At 44.0% G+C, this 19,398-nt stretch overlaps 1 protein-coding gene across 1 annotated transcript in view; it reads right to left on the bottom strand.

Annotated features, from left to right (window-relative positions):
* rimkla (ribosomal modification protein rimK like family member A) overlaps positions 1–18,598 on the bottom strand; it is a 79,504-nt gene extending 60,906 nt beyond the window's left edge. The window contains exons 1-2 of the mRNA XM_085966957.1: positions 18,271–18,598; positions 17,699–18,084 (exon numbers count right to left, since the gene is read on the bottom strand). Of these exons, the coding sequence (XP_085823083.1) occupies positions 17,699–17,861 (163 nt within the window). The 5' untranslated portion in view covers positions 17,862–18,084; positions 18,271–18,598. The remainder of the gene's footprint in view (positions 1–17,698; positions 18,085–18,270) is intronic.
* Positions 18,599–19,398: the final 800 nt, after the last annotated feature.

Below are 19,398 nucleotides of genomic sequence, written 5' to 3'. Positions count from 1 at the left end.
AGGGCAGGCTCGGGTGGCTGGATGGTCTACTCCTGTTCCTATGTTTTTGACATTTCAAGGAGATTAGTAAGAGTTTGTAATTGCTGTACTATATCGCTTGTGTTCAATACTGTTCATTCAATAAATCTGTCTAGTGGTTTATAGCCTAACTTGAAGTCTGACAAAGTGTTATTGTTCCGACCTACTGAAGACAAGAAAATTACAGGACAGCATGCGATATATTCCAGTAAGCCAAGGGCTGGTATAAGACATTTCTGTTTGACCCCCTAGGTCTTGCTATATTTACCCAGATATTGGGCAGGTGAGGACACACGTGGCTTATAGAAGATACAAGATCCGCCGACAGGAGAAGCCACTCCCGAACCCAAGGAAATATCTAGCAGACAAACCCTAAACATTACAACCTATCTATAATAAAATCCATTCTGTGCTGTTTGTCAGAAATAAAGATCCCTGGAAAAATAGCTTGCCAGCACTCACATTTAAGTCTAAATCACTAATATATACTACAAAAAGTAAGGGACCGAGTACTGAGCCCTGTGGAACCCCACTGGAAACAGCCTTCCAATCACAAAAACTCCCCTCAACCATTACCCTTTGCTTCCTGCCACTGAGCCAATTCTGGATCCAATTTGCCACTCTCCCTTGGATCCCATGGGCTTTTACTATTTTGATCAGCCTGCCAAGTGGGACCTTGTCAAAAGCCTTGCTAAAATCCATGTAGACTACATCAAACGCACTGCCCTCATCGACCCTCCTCGTTACCTCCTCAAAGAATTCTATCAAATTAGTCAGACACGACCTTCCCTTAACAAAATCATGCTGACTGTCCCTGATTAATCGGTGTCTTTCTAAATGAAGGTTTATACTGTCCCTCAGAATTGATTCCAGTAATTTGCCCACCACCGAGGTTAACTAACTGGCCTGTAATTGCTCGCTTATCCCTGCCTCCCTTTTTAAACAATGGTACAACGTTAGCAGTTCTCCAATCCTCTGGCACCACTCCTGTAGCCAGGGAGGACTGGAAAATGATGGTCAGAGCCTCTGCAATTTCCTCCCTTGCTTCTTTTAATAGCCTTGGATATATTTCTTCCGGCCCTGGTGATTTATCTACTTTCAAGGATGCTAAACCCCTCAATACTTCCTCTCTTACTATGTTTATCCCGTCCAATATTTCACTATCTTCCTCAACTTCAACATCAGCATCGTCCCCCTCTTTTGTGAATACAGCTGCAAAGTATTCATTAAGGACCTTCCCCACATCCTCCGCCTCCACACATAGATCACCATTTTGGCCCCCGATAGGCCCTACTCTTTCCTTAGTGATCCTCTTGCTCTTTATGTAATTATAAAAAGATCTTTGGATCACTCCTGCTAGAAGGTACACATGTCTAGCATGTGGGCATTGGTCGAGAACAGGATCAAGCTCAGTCATGATGCCCACTGTCTACATTCACGTGACGAATGCTCAAATGGAAAGGTATCAGAGGGGTCATCACACCTTGTTGAACGCCATTACTACAGGAACTACCATTTTAGCCTGAATGGTAAATGGCAGCAAGTTTTCATTGCCATGCTGCTTTCCATTTTATTTATTTTTAATTGGTCAATTTAGAGTTTCATCTAATACTGTGAACCAAAACATATTTAATCTGTCTTAAATAAGTTTCTATCTTGCAATGAATGCCTGATCCCATTTTTGCTTGATGACCACACATGCACACTCCAACAGGAGTTACAGGATAGCAATCAGGAATCAAAATCTTAACCAATATACCCTCCCCAACCCAGGGGCCGAAGCGAATAGTAACACCTCTACCACTGTACAGAGTTCAGTTACTAACTGGAGAAACTTGAGCCTCTGGGAAGTGCCACATAGATCAAATTTTAAACAATATTTCCTTTCTTTTAAATTTACAATGCGTACCGGTGTAAATTTGTAAAAAAAAAGACATAGTCGCCAAATGCAAAATGTAATCACTTTAAATTTCAATTGCAAGAACTGCTTTGGCTTTTTGCCAATTCATTGCTAGATTTGTGTAAAGCAATGTATTCATATTTCATGAACAATCTGCCAAAAGTTACAGTGTCAAAGCATGTCTGAGGATCTTCAAATCTGGCTAACAAATCTTTGGATTCTTAAGGTAATTCGTAAATCTGTGGGAAAATAGCCTGCAGCAGCTCCCGAAAAAATGCAAAGCCCTGTCAAAGATTCACCACTTGAAATATTAACCTGACTTTTCTCTTTCCATATGCTGACCGACCTGCTGTGACTTTCCAACATTTTCTGCTTCTATTTCATGGTTAGATATTTTTTTATCTCCCCAATATACATCACGGAGTATTCTGTAGTACATAAAGCCTTACATTATACAATCCAACCACAATAAAAGTGGCACATTTTCCTTCAAGAACTGCTGTTATTTCACTGTGAACAACCCCGATGTGAATGCACTGAATGTCTGTAATGGCTCTCAGAATCTCTGATTACAATCTGCCAGCCAATAGACCTACACATTTATTTACCATCCCTAAATTCAAAACAGGACAAAAATCATGATTGGCAGGGGCTAGCGAAGCATTAATGTTGCTGGGATTTTAGTGAAGCTATTTTAATTAGGAAGTGGTTGAGTTGCCTTTGTCTGTGTATGTGAAGGGACAATGGTAGGAATTCCCTATGTCAGTAGAAAATGATCCATTAATTCAGTCTGCAATCTCTGCAGTGTCGGCCCCACCCCCACACTGTCTGCTCACACAACCGTGCATACTGCACTTCTCTGCCAACAGGATCTGTACTCTTAGCAACACTAGCTACAAAACACCTGAAAATAATCAAATACATTCAAGACATTGATACTCCCTTATAACAACAAGAAAACATTGATACTCCCTTCCCTGGTTCCTCAAAACAGTGCAGAACAGAAATTCAATACAGAACTTTTATATTCAGTTGATCTAAATAAGAGCCGTCAATTGGTTTTTTAATTTCATTCATTCTTTTTTCTCCCCCCCCCCCAACAAACAATCCCACATGATAAATCTCATTAAAACAGTGAAAATTTCAGAGAAAAGCAGTTACAAAATGGTTTACCTGGATACTACTTTTGACAGTTCATTGTTTAACTGATTAATTGTTGGGGGGGGGGGGGGGGCGATGAATGAAATTAAAAAAACAATTGAGGCTTTTATTTAGATCAACTGAATATAAAAGTTCTGTAGCAGTACGATTAATACTAGCATCTCTCAAGGACATCACCTGATCGACCAGTTAAGGAATACAGACCTTCCAATTTATCCTCATCTTGACAGCAACACCCACATTTCTGAATAATCACTGCTTAACACCAATATCATTGTATTTATACACTTCTCATTTTAGTGCTGTATTTTGTATCAGGTTAAATTAAGCATTTGTGACAACCTTTAGTGTCAGCACAACTAAGAATACAAATTACTGCTTGCTCAGGATGCACATGCATGAATTTTTCCCATTCACCTCTACAGCCCCCAGTTACCCTTCCCCCTCCTCCCCTAAAAGGTGTTAACTCATGCTGGGGTTTAGATCTGCAGGCACTGGTTTCTCACTAGATCTCATCCAACTGGTCATTTCTCATGTGATCTTAGATAGTGAATGCAATAAGCTATTTAACTAACAGGGTCATCACAGTGGAGTTTGATTGGCTCCTGACCAGACATTCACATGTGCCCACTTTCCAGCAAAAGTCAGCAGACAGTATTCATGAAGAAAAAGTCTTGGCTGAATTTGCTTCCCCTCTATCGCCCAGGAAAGGACAGTTGTAGCAACCAAATGTTGCCATGACTCAAATCAGCTAATTGAGCATAGATCAGGGATCAGACCTTTGGGTCTGTATGGCTTAGTATGAACAACACCTGATGCATTTAATCACAAAGCCTTCCAATTTCTCAACGGTTCTCATCCACTGTCCAACCAATCATGACGTTCTGTTGAGCCGGACAACAACTTGCATTTATATAGGGCCTTTAACGGAGTAAAATGTCCCAAAGCGCTTCACAGGAGCGCTATCAAACAAAATTTGACACCAAGCCACATAAGGAGATATTAGGACAGGTGACCAAAAGCTTGGTCAAAGAGATACATTTAAAGGAGTGTCAAAGGGGGAGAGGTAGAGAGATTTAGTGAGAGAATGCCAGAGTTTGGGGCCTAAGCAGCTGAAGACACGGCCACCAATGGAAGAGCAATGAAAATCAGGGATGTGCAAGAGGCCAGAATTGAAGGAGCACAGAGATCTCGGAGGGCTGTGGGGCTGGAGGAGGTTAGAGAGATAGGGAGGGGAGAGGCCATAGAGGGATTTGAAAACAAGGATGAGAATTTTAAAATTGAGGCGTTGTCAGACTGAGAGCCACTGTAGGTCAGCGAGCACAGGGGCGATGGGTGAACAGAACTTGGTGTGAGTTAGGATACGGGCAGCAGAGTTTTGGATGAGCTCTAGTTTACGGGAGGGTGCAAAGTGAAAGCATTGGAATAGTCGTGTCTAGAGGTAACAAAGGCATGGATGAGGGTTTCAGCAGCAGATGAGCAGAGGCGGGGGCGGAGACAAGCGATGTTATGGAGACAGAATTTGGCGGTCTTGGTGATGGAGAGGATATGAGGTCAGCAGCTCAGCTCAGGGTCAAATAGGACACCAAGGTTTGGAATGGCCTGGTTCAGCCTCAGACAGTGGCCAGGAAGAGGGATGGAGTCAGTGACTAGAGAACAGAGTTTGTGGCAGGGACCGAAGACAATGGCTTCGATCTTCCAGATATTTAGTTGGAGGAAATTTCTGCTCATCCAGAACTGGATGTCGGACAAGCAGCATGACAAATCAGGGGCAGTGGAAGGGTCGAGAGAAGTGGTGGTGAGGTAGAGCTGGATGGCGTCAGCGTATATGTGGAACCTGATGTGTTTTCGGATGGTGTCGCCGAGGGACAGCATGTAGATGAGAAATAGGGGGGGGGGCCCACCCAAGGATAGATCTTTTGAGGGCTCCAGAGGTAACTATGCAGGAGCAGCAAGAGAAACCATTGCAGGTGATTCTCTGGCTACAACTGGATAGATAGGAATGGAACAAGCCAAGGGCAGCCCCACCCGGCTGGACGATGGAAGATAGACGGAGGAGGAGGTGTGGTCAACCGTGTCAAAGACTGCAGACAGGTCAAGAAGGATGACAGAGCAAACATATCAGTAGTCTGGCTATCACAACAGCAGAGGGGAGGTTGATTTGCAAATCGACACCTAAAAAGACTGTAGCAGGTGGGAGGAGTTTGTCCAAAAAGAGCAGACTTGGAGCATAGGACATTGTGCAAAATGCAGAGAGTAGAGCGCAATGCATCTCACTGCCTTAACCACCTGAGTATCTAGGACAATGAGTAGCTGAGCCATACAGATCAGCAATGTCCCCAGTTCCGTCAGTCTGTGCTGAGCTGGCAGAAAGAGAAAATTAGCCAGAATTACTGCTCCTGATCACGAAATACAATGACACCTCTCATTGGAAGCATGTAGGTCAGGATCCCCAACCACCAACATATTCAAATCACTTGCCACCCTTAATTTCGCTCAAGCATGGTCAACTGGCACCCATAAAAGTATATCCCAGCAAAGACTCAACACCTTCAGGAGAGAAGAGGGGGGGAAAAATTGGTGGGAAAAGTCCCAGATATGGTCATCTAGAATCCCCAAACTTCTGGAGGTTTAAAATGGCTACAAATCCATGGATAATTTTGCTGTGTATTACCATCTTGGCTAAGTCCACATCCTCAAATATTTTAGGTTGGAAGGTCTCAACACCATCCAAAAGAGATAGCCATATCTGGACTGTCCTGACCAAGGTCTGTGCAGAGGTTACATTACATTCAAGATTCAAGATTCTTTATTTGCCATATGTAACTAGTACAATGGAATGCTTACTCCCCAATCACTCCCACAATAAAGCTGTGGGAGCTCACCGAGACACGTCAGCTATTTTTACAGCGCCGTGTTCAGAAAGTCAATTCTTTGGCATCCAGTGGCAGTGGGAACACGATGTCCCTCAGCCGCTCCGTCCTCCTCACTGTTGCCGGCTCGGCTCCACGTGCGGTGGCCTGCTTCTCCCGCTCACCCTCTGGCCACCATTCCCGGCTCCCCTCCTCTCAGTCGGACTGCGAGTCGTCGAGTCTGCTGCTGCGTCCCGATGCGCTGCGCTCCTCCGCCCGACTCGCCCAACACATCCTCCGGTCGCCGCGGCCTCCACCTCACCGTCGCCGGCTCCACGGTCCAACGGCCCGGGCCTGCTTCTCCCACTTCCGGTCCAGCCTCTGGCCGCCATGCTCAGCTCCAACAATCCAACTACATTCTATCTATCTATAATCTATATATGAATGGTGAACACCCATACGCAGGATTGAAAATAATTGTTAAAAACATGACATTAGGCCTTAAAACCTAAATGGCTTGGCTCCGTCAGTGCAACTGAGGAAGCTCCTTATTCTGCCTCGTTTAAATTCAACAGAAGTTTCTTCACTTGGCAAATAAGGAATTTAAAAGTGAAACAGCACAAAGCGGCAAAACAAGCTGTGCCAGAAGAATAGGAGTTCATTTCCATGATTCCCTAAACTCTTGATCGCTAGACTTTTGGGAGAGACTTTCCCAACAAAGAAAGGGTAGACCACCCAAGCGGTTCTCAATTTACCTTCTGATGATCAGTTACAAAAGTTATGTTGGCAAAAGCCTGGGTGTAGATTACTTGTCTCGCCTCTAAACCATGAGCTGGGACAATTTAAAGTGAGAAAAGTTGCAATATTTAATGTTTCAGTTTAACTGCTGTAATGGCAAGCTTCTGAATTGGTCATTTGCGAGTCTGATTTTGGCTTGATAAAGTACAGTGCAGCACATCGAGTCGAGTGCACAAAGCTAAACCAATCCCAGGGGGGACATTTCTTTCCTGGCAATGATTTTACTGATAAAGTCTATGTGATGGCAAAGCTCTTGCACCAACTACCACTAAAATTACCAAAAGAGAAATTTGGGTCCCTATCTCATAAAAATGATACAAGTGATACAGCAAGTAGTAAAAACTGCTTAGTATAAACAATGGAACTGCTGAAGGCTGCTCAGTAGTACAACCAATTTTTAAATTTTTTTATACAGGTGCTGAATTACACACAGATTAGTACAACGTGAGCTTACTCAGACTTCCGTGACATTTTCGGCTCTCAGGTTGTCAGTTTGGGGTGGGGGGGGGCGGTGGGGGGGTGGAGGGGGAAGGTCAGAGAAAAAGGACAAAAAAGAAAAGGAGGAAATCCCAAGCAACAACAACACCGTAATTATATAGCAGCTTGAACATAGTAAAACATCCCAAGGCGCTTCACAGGAGCGTGGTAGAGAAAACAGGGACTTACAGACCGGTAAGCCGGACATCGGTAGTGGGGAAAATGCTAGAGTCCATTATAAAAGATGTAATAGCAGAGCACTTGGAAAACAGTGACAGGATCGGACAAAGTCAACATGGATTTACAAAAGGTAAATCGTGCTTGACTAATCTACTGGAATTTTTTGAGGATGTAACTGGTAAAATAGATAAGGGAGAACTAGTGGATGTGGTGTATTTGGACTTTCAGAAGGCTTTCGATAAGGTCCCGCATAAGAGATTAGCGTGTAAAGTTAAAGCACATGGGATTGGGGGCAAGGTACTGACTTGGATAGAGAACTGGTTGGCAGACAGAAAGCAAAGAGTTGGAATAAACGGGTCCTTTTCCAAGTGGCAGGCAGTGACTAGTGGGGTACCGCAAGGATCGGTCCTTGGACCCCAGCTATTCACAATATATATTAATGATCTAGACAAGGGAACTAGATGTAATATCTCCAAATTTGCAGACGAAACAAAGCTGGGTGGGCTTGTGTGCTATGAGGAGGATGTCAAGAAACTCCAGGGTGATTTGGACATGTTGGGTGATTGGGCAGAAACATGGCAGATGCAATATAATGTGGATAAGTGTGAGGCTATCCACTTTGGTGGCAAAAACAGGAAGGCAGATTATCTAAATGGCAATAGATTGGGTGTCCTTGTGCACCAGTCGCTGAAGGTAAGCGTGCAGGTGCAGCAGGCGGTTAAGAAGGCAAATGGTATGTTGGCCTTCGTAGCGAGAGGGTTTGAGTACAGGAACAAGGATGTCTTGCTGCAGTTGTACAGGGCCTTGGTGAGACCACATTGAGTATTGTGTGCAGTTTTGGTCGCCTTATCGGAGGAAGGATGTTCTTGCCATGGAAGGAGTTCAGCGAAGATTCACCAGGCTGATACCTGGGATGGCAGGAATGACGTATGAGGAGAGATTGGGTCGATTGGGCTTGTACTCGCTGGAGTTTAGAAGAATGAGAGGTGATCTCATTGAAACTTATAAAATTCTGACAGGACTGGACAGACTAGATGCAGGAAGGATGTTCCCGATGGTCGGGAGTCCAGAATCAGGGGACACAGTCTAAGGATAAAGGGTAGGCCATTTAGGACAGAAATTAGGAGGAATTTCTTCACCCAGAGAGTGGTAAACCTGTGGAACTCTCTACCACAGAAGGCGGTGGGGGCCAGTTCATTAAATATATTCAAGAAGGAGTTGGATATATTTCTTAAGGCTAAAGGGATCAAGGGGTATGGGGAGAAAGCAGGGACCGGGTACTGAATTTGGACGATCAGCCATGATCGCATTGAATGGCGGAGCAGGCTCGAGGGGCCGAATGGCCTACTCCTGCTCCTATCTTCTATGTTTCTATGATATCAAACAAAATTTGACATTGAGACACAGGATTAGGACAGGTGGCCAAAAGCTTGGTCAAAGAAGTAGGTTTAAAGGAGCATCTTACAGGAGGAGAGGTAGAGAGGTTTAGGGAGGGTATTCCAGAGCTTAGGGCCAAGGCAGCTGAAGGCACGGCCGCCAAGAGTGAAGTGTTGAAAATCAGGGATGTGCAGGAGGCCAGAATTGGCTAATGTAGATCAGCAAGCACGGGATGATGGGTGATTGGGACTTGGTGCGAGTTGGGATATAGGCAGCAGGGTTTTGGAGGAGCTCAAGTTTATGGAGGGTGCAAGGTGGGAGGATGGCCAGGAGAGCATCAGAATAGTCAAGTCTAGAGGTAACAAATGCATGGATGAGGGTTCCAGCAGCAGTTAAGCTGAGGCAGGAGCGGAGATGAGTGGTAGGGTGATATCTGTCTCCCCAATAGACTGCATGCCATAAATATTATGCTGTTATCAATTGATTGTGTTGCCTCAGCTTTGGGGTGGAATGATCAAAACTAGACTGCATCTCTTCCCCCACTACTTTTGCATGTCTCCCCAGTGAAGGCTTAACAATGCTCCATAGCATTTTGTAAGCGCAAGGCTGATTCTCATCACCAAATCTCACATTGGCCTTTCCCCCCGCCTTTCCTCTGACACCTCCTCCGTTGAGCACCTCCTCTTGTTCCACCCTTCTCGCCTTTCATTTAAAAATCCTCATTCTCTTTCGCCCACCCACGGAGATATTCTCACTCCTTTCCTCCCTAAACATCTGCACCGAGCGACTTCGCATCCTCGGTGATTTCAACCTCCATCTCAACTCGCCTTACCTTCCCTCCAGAGTTCACTGCCCTCCCTTAACCTCTGCCTCCATATAAACTCTCCTATTGATGGACACCCCCTTGATCTCACCATCTTACGTGGCCTCTCTACTTCCATCATCTCACACAGATAAGGCCATCTACGATCACTTCCTGCTTTCCCTCACCACCCACAAGCACCTTCCAACCCTACTTCTTTCTGCATCCTTCCAAAAAAAAACTCTCCAAGTCACCTACAATGGTACTTTCAAACTCAACTGTCCAACCTTTGGTGCTCCGTTTGCAGTGATACTAAATCGCTCCCTCCTCTCCACCTTTGATGTCCTTGTTCCCAGTGAACCCTTACCCTCTCCCACCCTGGCATGGCCCCCATCTTGGATCCATTAAGTCCAAGGGGATTTGGGGAAACAATCTCTAGCACCAGACCATAACTTGATCAAAGTTAGGGCTATAGAAGCACTTAACATCTGGATCAACAGCTGAAAGAAGCAGCTGATAGACCAGCAGTTTTTATGGTCTATTATCGTATATTAAAAAAAAATGCATGTATGTGTGTAGTTTTTCCCTCAACCCAATTTTCAACACTTTTCTCTCCTCGCCAGTGACTGAGACTAGAGTTCTAAAGGCAGGAGCTGCCACCGAATACCTGGTCTTGGAACCATTCATAACGTGTGAGCCTTGACAGCCTATTTAACTACAATAGCATCACAACTGACATCAATCCTGTGTTCACCCGATGTCCATAGATTTCCACATTCCAACAAGGGTTACAAAATAGAAAACAAGAGGACTTCTGGTCAATCAGTTTCCCTCCCTAGCATAGGGACAATTACCAATTTTAGCATCCCCCCACAGCTACCTCAGTTTAGATTGGATAATTCAGTATAAACTAGGGATTGAATTTGAGACATTCCTTTGTGTTTGGTCCAATATCATACAAAGTGACCCATATACACAGGTATTTGTGGAAGCCAGTGGCTCCATGTGCGCAGGACCCTAATAAAGTACGTACATATTAGCATCATAATGCAGACACCAACCCAATTCCTCTTCCATTGAAGCATTCCTATAGACCAGTATTAGTTTCAAACCTTGCTACAGTACATCCAATGTCTCCGCTAGGGTCATGTGCAACTTGACTGCAGCCTAAGTGCTCAGATTGTACATCTGATCCTGCTTGCATAGAAACTGTGCGGACAATACAGTAACTAATTTGAAAGCAGTTAATCCTATATTCCTTTCAGAGCAACAAGACCAATATGGAAATAAATTTATGCAGTCATGACAAGTGATTCAGCCGAGATATCACTGCTGTTACCAGTCTTGCTTAAACACACGAGCAGTGACATGCACTACAAGCAAAAAAAGTACGTCATGCGAGTTCAAAATAATACCAAGTACTGCAACAAATGCGGACCAGTTCATTGCATCGTCACACAGCATATTGAGAGAATTTAAAAACAAGCATCAAGATGCAGAGGACAAGGAAATAAAAATTACAGCTCTGAAAGATATTTCGGCTCTTCCTGCAGCACACACCACTGCCCAACTGAAAAGGCAAGCCAGGTGACTGGCAATACCACAAGGAATGCGCAAGTGCAGTCCATGGTCATTCAACCACTAGATTTGTCCTCCCTCCTTGTATGAAAGCACCCTATCTCCACTCAACCCCTTCCCGGTAAGACAGCGGACTATGACATCCCACCATATATTAGACCAACTGACCCACTGCAGCACCATTAAATCATTATTTAGAAAGAAAACACCAATCCCCTAACAACCAAACTTTCAGGATGCGACATACTTTTAAAACATGAGGCATTAATGTTGGTTTAGCTCCATGAAAACCACTGCAAAACCTTTATGAACCATTATGAATTTTGAAATCTGGAAAGGAGGTAAGAATGTCTTGAACAAATCTGTGAAAGAAACTCATTACTCAATCCGTAAGCTGGATCTAAATTGCAATGAAAGACAACAGAGCAGAGGATGACAGCTTCAGATACACATCAAACTCTTCAACAATTAAAATGGACTCACGAAATTGAAGGTTTATACAACACCACCATTTCTCAAAGCATAGTCTGAGCTGAAGCGGGACAGTGAACCGCTTGTTACATAAAACATCTCAACAAAAGAAAGTCAACACACATCAGTTTTACATTTTTAATTGCAGATTTTAGTATATCTTTTGCTCCATGTTCATATTCACAAATTCAAAACAAAAACTGCCGTTTATTGCCTTCTAGTAATACAGGGTCTCAATCTGAAGATCAGACTAGAAATGGAAGTCAAGTACTCGCATAATGCTGGTTTGTGCTGAGTCTCTGACAAAGAAATACATTTTTGCGTGTATGGTGTAAGATTCAAGCATGAGGTACAATTTTGTCAGGATATGTTGTACTGCTATTCTGGACCTGTTTCAATTACAGCAAAATGTTAAATCAAAAGTCCTGAAATAAATCATACTTCAATAGTGAAAATAAAGAGAGAAAAGTTTTTTTTTTTAATGTCAATACTTCATTTTTTTTTTTTTAAATTCTCCATATTTAGTCATAAGACTAAAATAACTTTGGGGCACAATTCCTCGGAGGTGCTAAATCCCAAGTGCAGATTCAGTTAAAACCTCCCACCAAGTGCTATTAAATTTTTACTCCATTCTTGAAGGAAGACATTTTTTTTTTTAAATGACATTAAGCGAATGTACGATAGATATCTCATAAATTGCTAGCCACCTTTACACACTTTAAAAGCTCAACACATGTTAAAATGAACTATGCATCCAATCCAAACTGAGCATAATCATTTCAGATTGTATTACAAGATGAATCTTCATCTACAAAATGTCATTCTGACAGCAATGTGATGCTTAACTCAATGTCATTCACGTATGAGACTGTTCTGTTGTCAGTCTGAATTTCAGATATGGGTGCCCACGCACGCACACACACCTCAGTAGATTACTTTATACTAGATACACTGGCGGCTGGCACACAATCATTTGTACCAGAAATATTTCACAGAAAAGTTCCATGGTTAAGAACCTTTGTGACTCACATGTTAATACACCAGTACAATAATCGGTTATTGCACATTTTGGGATTCAATGTTCAATATGGACTCAACATCATTTCTCATTTTAGTTGACAACAACATTTTTATTTCCATTAATAAAGTACACTCACATTCTGATAATGTTCCCTAAATATCCTTATGGTCAATATAACACACTTGCATTTTTCAAGGCACTCTCACCTCGGAGTCAGAAGGTCGTGGATTCAAGCCCCATTCCAGAGACTTGAGCATAAACTGGGTTGGCACTCCAGTGCAGGACTGAAGGAGTGTTGCACTGTAGGAGGTGCCATTTTTTGGCTAAGACGTTAAACCGAGGCCCCTCTCAGGTAGACGTAAAAGATCCCACGCCACAATTTGAAGAGCAGGGCAGTCCTGGCCAACATTTATCCCTGAACTAACACCCAAAACAAATTATCTGGTCAATTATCTCATTACTGTTTATGGGACGCTGCGCAAGTTAGCGGCTGCGTTTCCTACATTACAACAGTGCCTACAATTCAAAAGTACTTACAGTAATTGGCTGTAAAGCACTTTGGGACTTCCTGAGGTCTTGAAGGGCACTACATAAATGAGAGTTCTTTCTCTCATTTATTAATGAATTGAAGATGATAACCATACATGAAGCCTAAAATTTGAACAACTTGACTTTCAAAGAATTGAATGATGGAGTAACAAATTTCACCCAACCATTCCGCATTTTCATTAAAAAAAATTCTGTTCAGTTAATTGTCAAATACTGAATGAATATTTTGTATCAGTCTTTACAGTAGAAGACACTAAGAATATCCCAACACTGGACAAACAGGGAGCTATGGGGGGGGGGGAGGAGCTAAACACGATCAAAATCACTAAGGAAGTGGTACTTGGTAAAATAATGGGACTCAAGGCGGATAAATCCCCTGGACCTGATGGCTTACATCCTAGGGTCTTGAGGGAAGTGGCGGTAGGGATTGTGGATGCATTGGTAATAATTTTCCAAAACTCCCTGGACTCAGCAAAGGTCCCAGCAGATTGGAAAACTGCTAATGTAACACTCTTATTTAAAAAGGGTAGTAGGCAGAAGGCTGGAAACTATAGACCTGTTAGCCTAACATCTGTGGTTGGTAAAATTTTAGAGTCCATTATTAAGGAGACAGTAACAGGACATTTGGATAAACATAATTTAATAGGACAAAGTCAGCATGGTTTTATGAAGGGGAAGTCATGTTTGACAAATTTGCTTGAGTTCTTTGAGGAAGTAACATACAGGGTGGATAAAGGGGAACTAGTGGACGTAGTGCATTTAGACTTCCAAAAGGCATTTGACACGGTGCAACACAAAAGATTATTGCTCAAGATAAAAAAATCACGGGATTGGGGGGTAATATTCTGGCATGGGTGGAGGATTGGCTATCTAACAGAAAGCAGAGAGTTGGGATAAATGGTTCATTCTCGGACTGGCAATCAGTAACTAGTGGTGTTCCACAGGGGTCAGTGCTGGGTCCCCAACTCTTTACAATCTATATTAACGATTTGGAGGAGGGGACCGAGTGTAACATATCAAAGTTTGCAGGTGATACTAAGATGGGAGGGAAAGTAGTGAGTGAGGAGGACATAAAAAACCTGCAAGGGGACATAGACAGGCTAAGTAAGTGGGCAGAGATTTGGCAGATGGAATACAATACTGGAAAGTGTGAGGTTATGCACTTTGGCAGGAAAAATCGTAGAGCAAGTTATTATCTTAATGGCAAGAAACTGGAAAGTACTGAAGTACAAAGGGATCTGGGGGTCCTGGTGCACGAAACTCAAAAGGTTAGTATGCAGGTGCAGCAAGTGATTAAGAAGGCCAATGGAATGTTGGCTTTCATTGCTAGGGGGATAGAATATAAAAATAGGGAGGTATTGCTTCAGTTGTACAAGGTATTGGTGAGACCGCACCTGGAATACTGCATACAGTTTTGGTGTCCATACTTAAGAAAAGACATACTTGCTCTCGAGTCAGTACAAAGAAGGTTCACTCGGTTAATCCCAGGGATGAGGGGATGGACATATGGGGAGAGGTTGAGTAGATTGGGACTCTACTCATTGGAGTTCAGAAGAATGAGAGGCGATCTTATTGAAACATATAAGATTGTGAAGGGGTTGGATCGGGTGGATGCAGGGAGGATGTTCCCGATGATGGGTGAAACTAGAACTAGGGGGCATAGTCTTAGAATAAGGGGCTGCTCTTTCAAAACTGAGATGAGGAGGAACTACTTCACTCAGAGGGTGGTAGGTCCATGGAATATGCTGCCCCAAAAAGCTGTAGAAGCTACATCATTACATAAATTTAAAACAGAAATAGACAGTTTCCTAGAAGTAAAGGGAATAAAGGGTTACGGGGAGCGGGCAGGAATTTGGACACGAGTCTAGGTTCGGATCGGTCATGGCCCTGTGGGTAGCGGAGCGGGCCCAGGGGCCATGTAGCCTGATCCTGCTCCTATTTCGTGTGTCTAATTCTGTTAGATTCAGGAGATGGTTCAGTGATAGTAGATTGGCGGTTAGGATCAGATCAGCCATGATCTTATTGAATGGCGGAGCAGGCTCGAGGGGCCGATTGGCCTACTCCTGCTCCTATTTCTTATGTTCTAATATCAATGTTTAAAGCATCAAGTAAATTAAGCTGCGGAAGTGTGTCTTCTAAAAGCTTCAGCAACAAAGCTCTACGGTCTCCAGCAGTCCTCAGGACCTCAACCAAATAGCCAATCGCCTTAAATCTGTGCCCTCTGGTTATCGACCCTTCAGCCATTGGAAACAGTTTCTCTTTAGTTACTCTATCTAAACCCTTCATGATTTTAAACACCTCTACCAAATCTCCCCTGAGCCTTCCTTGCTCCAAGGAGAACAACCTCAGCTTCTCCAGTCTATCCATGTAACTGTAATCCTTCAGCCCTGGAACCATTCTAGTAAATCTCTTCTGTGACCTCTCCAAAGCCTTCACATCCTTCCTAAAGTGTGATGCCCAAAAATTGGACACAATACTCCAGCTAAGGCTGAACTAGTGTTTTATATAGGATTAGCATAACTTCCTGGCTTTTGTACTCTATGCCACAATTTAAAGTGCATAAGAGCTGTTCAAACTCATGAACGGTTTTGATAGAGTAAATAAGGAGAAAATGTTTCCAGTGGCAGAAGAGTTGGTAACCAGAGAACACAGGTTTAAGGTAATTGGCAAAAGAACTAGAGGCAACATAAGGAAAGACATTTACTCAGCAAGTTATGATGATCTGGAATGCACTGCCTGAAAAGGATGAGGGAAGCAGATTTAATAATAACTTTCAAAAGGGAATTGGATAAATACTTGAAGGGTTAAATTGTACAGGGCTGTGGGGAAAGGGCAGGGGAATGGGACTAACTGCACAGCTCTTTCAAAGAGCCAGAAGAGGCATGATGGGCCAAATGGCCTCCTTCTGTGCTGTATCATTCTATGATTCAGCTCCTTTGATTTAAAGCTATAAGATAAACCCTTGCAAATTAAAGCTTCATCAGGACCCTTTGGATTGCTCCACACTCTTGCAACCCATTTGCAATCCACCTATTATTCTGTACACAAACTGTTTGTTTCATGTTTTTGTTCTATGCACGTGTTTGTTCTGTCTTCAGTCTGCTTCTCTGTCTTCATCCTTGAGCACACAATGCAATCTTCAGACAGCCAACCTGGAAATGTTTTTCTGATTTCACCTATTGGCGCCATAAAGATAATAACTGCTCTCAATGAAAGGAACCACAAGCTTTATACTTGAAGTTCCAGCTTTGCATCATGTCTTTTTCCCACCCCCTTGCAAAAGATGAAGCAATAACAATGTTTTAATTAACTTTTCTTCAATCATTTTCTGACCTCAATTTAACCATGTTTGGGTTCCTTGTCTAGCAGAAGACATCTGTTTCTGCCATTCCACTAATCATGTGCGCAAAGATATTGCGCTCTGTGTGAAATATAATAATGTCTATCTATTTTCCATTCCCATACTATATTTTTTGTGGAATAAAAACTAGGATTGCTACATCATCGTCAGCTGAAGACTGAAACTGTAGTCATACAGAATGTGTAACGCATGCAGGTTTGAAGGTTTGCAAAATTATGTTAACAGGAACATAGCACAGTACACTGTAGAAGAAATCATTACCTCCTTACACCTAGTGGTTGTACTCTTGCTATCTACTGTACTCTTTAACCCACATGCATTCACCATTTGCAAGAAAGGCTTAAACAAACCTCTACAAAAAAAAAAAATCACAAAATCCATCACCTATCTATATAATATATACATATATATATTTAAATCCTTTTCAGACCTTTTAGACATTCTGAAATTTTAAATAATTTCATAAGGCTGGGAGCCCTACAAAAGGACACTATAAATAATCAGGGTGTTCCATCCAGGTTTGTATAATATTGGGAGCAACGTGTTTTATTAGAGCATTATAGTGAGGAGTTGGTACTAGGATGAATGAACAAATAAATCTTTTTAACAGTGTGGCGATTTAAAGAATCCTATTTCAATATTCAAACCAGATACAAATTGGAGATAAGATAGATTGTTTAAAACAAATCTGGTAAAAAGGCTGCTGCCTATTTCGCTGATTAATACAGTTATAATATATAAAGAAATAATACGTGGATGTTTGTCTAATCTTGAGGACTCTCCTGGAAGAGATTCTTCGAATAACTGTCGAAGTGACATTTGGAAGAAATCTTGTCACCGCACGACAACTCAAACAAGGAAGTGTGCAAAATACGATGCAATCCATCATACTGCATGAGCCATGTAATGGAAGAAAGATTAAAATACGAGATCTGCCGAACGTGCAAACATATTAGAAAATGACAGTATAGAAGCAATGGACTGGAAGGGGGAAAATAAACCTGTTCGCAACCAATTATGCTTGGAAGGAATGGAAAGGCAGATACAATGCAAGAAATAATGACTATGCGAAGTCAGAATTTCGAAGAATGGAACAAACGAATGTAAATGATCAATTGTTTTGAAAGGGGCACGCATTGATGCTGTTCCTTACCCAAGGCTCCCTGCTCGATGGTGATGACGATCTCATCCATTAAGACCATGCGAAATTCCACCTCCTCCTCAGCGCATTTTTGTCGGAGGGCGCGCTCGATCTCCTGCTGCGGGTAATCCTGCAGGATCCGGCGATCTGTCACGAACCAGAGCCGGGCGGACATGATTCACGCAGCCGCCCGAAGGGAAGGGGGGGGAAGCAAATAATTACGGATGGAGAATGGGCTCGGGGAGTGGGAGGCAATGATGGATGAGGAGCCGAGCCAGCCTGAGGCAGCTGTCTGGGATGGAGGGGCGGGCGGGCGGGTGGGCAGGCGCGCCGCTTCTCCGCCCGCGGGCTCCGGGAGAGCGATCGTCCTTATTCGCCCCGGGGCGAGGAAAGGGAGCCTGTGAAGAAAAAAAAATAAAGAAAACGTTACCGTTAAACCAGGAGTAGGTGTCACACCCCCCCCGCCCCCCCCGGTGGGTGGGTCGGCTTGGCCGGTAGGTGATGGACAACTGACGGCTTATAACGAGGCCAAGAGATGTTGAGGGGTTGAATAAGGGAGAAAAGGGGAAACGGTTTCTACTCACTCTTGTCCCCTCACACAATTACTTAAAAAAGAAAAATCTCGAATCGCCTGAAGGGCAGGGTTGCCCCCCTCCCCTCCTTCTCGCCCTCCGATGCCCTTTAATAAGGCGGATAACCGTTATTTTTCTTTGTTGGGTTTATATGGAAGTTATTTTCTTTCCTCTCCTCACGATGCCTGTCCGTGAACAACTCCTCAGCCCGACCGCTCGCTCTGTGTGTGTGTATGTGAGTGTGGACAGCGCCAGACTCCAGCCGCTCGGTTTTGTTGTGAGTGAGTGAGGCGACCCGAGGGGGGCGGGGTGAGTGAGGGAGCAGTGCGCACGCGCCCACCATCCCTTTGGTCCTTTTTTCTCTCTCGCTCGAGGCGCGCGCAACCAGCCGCGTGCCAGGCGCGGAATCACCTCCGCGCGCTGAAGGGGAGAGGAGGAGGTGTGTGCAAGTGGCGCGCCTGCGCTCACAGTCCTCACCACCTCTGCTGAGGGATGTGCAAACGGCGCGCCTGCGCTCATAGTCCTCACCACCTCTGCTGAGGGAGGTGCAAGCGGCGCGCCTGCGCTCATAGTCCTCACCACCTCTGCTGTGGTGTGGAGATGCCGGAGTTGGACTGGGGTGGACAAATGTAAGAAGTCACACAACACCAGGTTATGGTCTGTTGGACTATAACCTGGTGTTGTGTGACTTCTTACCTCTGCTGTGGGATGTGCAAGCGGCGCGCCTGCGCTCCATACTCAACCGCTGGTGCGGGATATCAGCGGCGCGCCTGCGCGCCATATTCCCCTCCCGGGAGTGTACAAACGGTGCGCCTGCGTACCATACAGCTCGCCCCCCCCCCCCGGCGCTGTGGTTCCAGACACGCGCTCCAGGCTTTTTTCGGTTCCCCGCGCACGCGCTCTTGGACCCCCTTTCTCCGGCTGACCCAGTGGCCGCGCGCACGTCAATCAAAGCCCCCCAGCCCCTCTTTTTGCTTCGTGGCTGTGCGCCCCTCCCTTCATTCGTCTACAGCATGCATGCACGGGGAGCTGGAGTGTCGGCTCTTAAACGTCATTTAATATGGATTTTTTTTAATCCACTTTGATGCACCTCATTGTGTTATAAAAAAATAAAAGAGCGCCCTGTTTCAGTGGGTTTGT

The sequence above is a fragment of the Somniosus microcephalus genome, chromosome 25 (genome assembly GCF_052327205.1).
Source record: "Somniosus microcephalus isolate GS21.2 chromosome 25, FLI_Smic_1.0, whole genome shotgun sequence".
NCBI classification, from domain to species: domain Eukaryota; kingdom Metazoa; phylum Chordata; class Chondrichthyes; order Squaliformes; family Somniosidae; genus Somniosus; species Somniosus microcephalus.
Note: the sequence above shows the minus strand (reverse complement) of the source record. Positions and strands in the feature narration are given on the sequence as shown.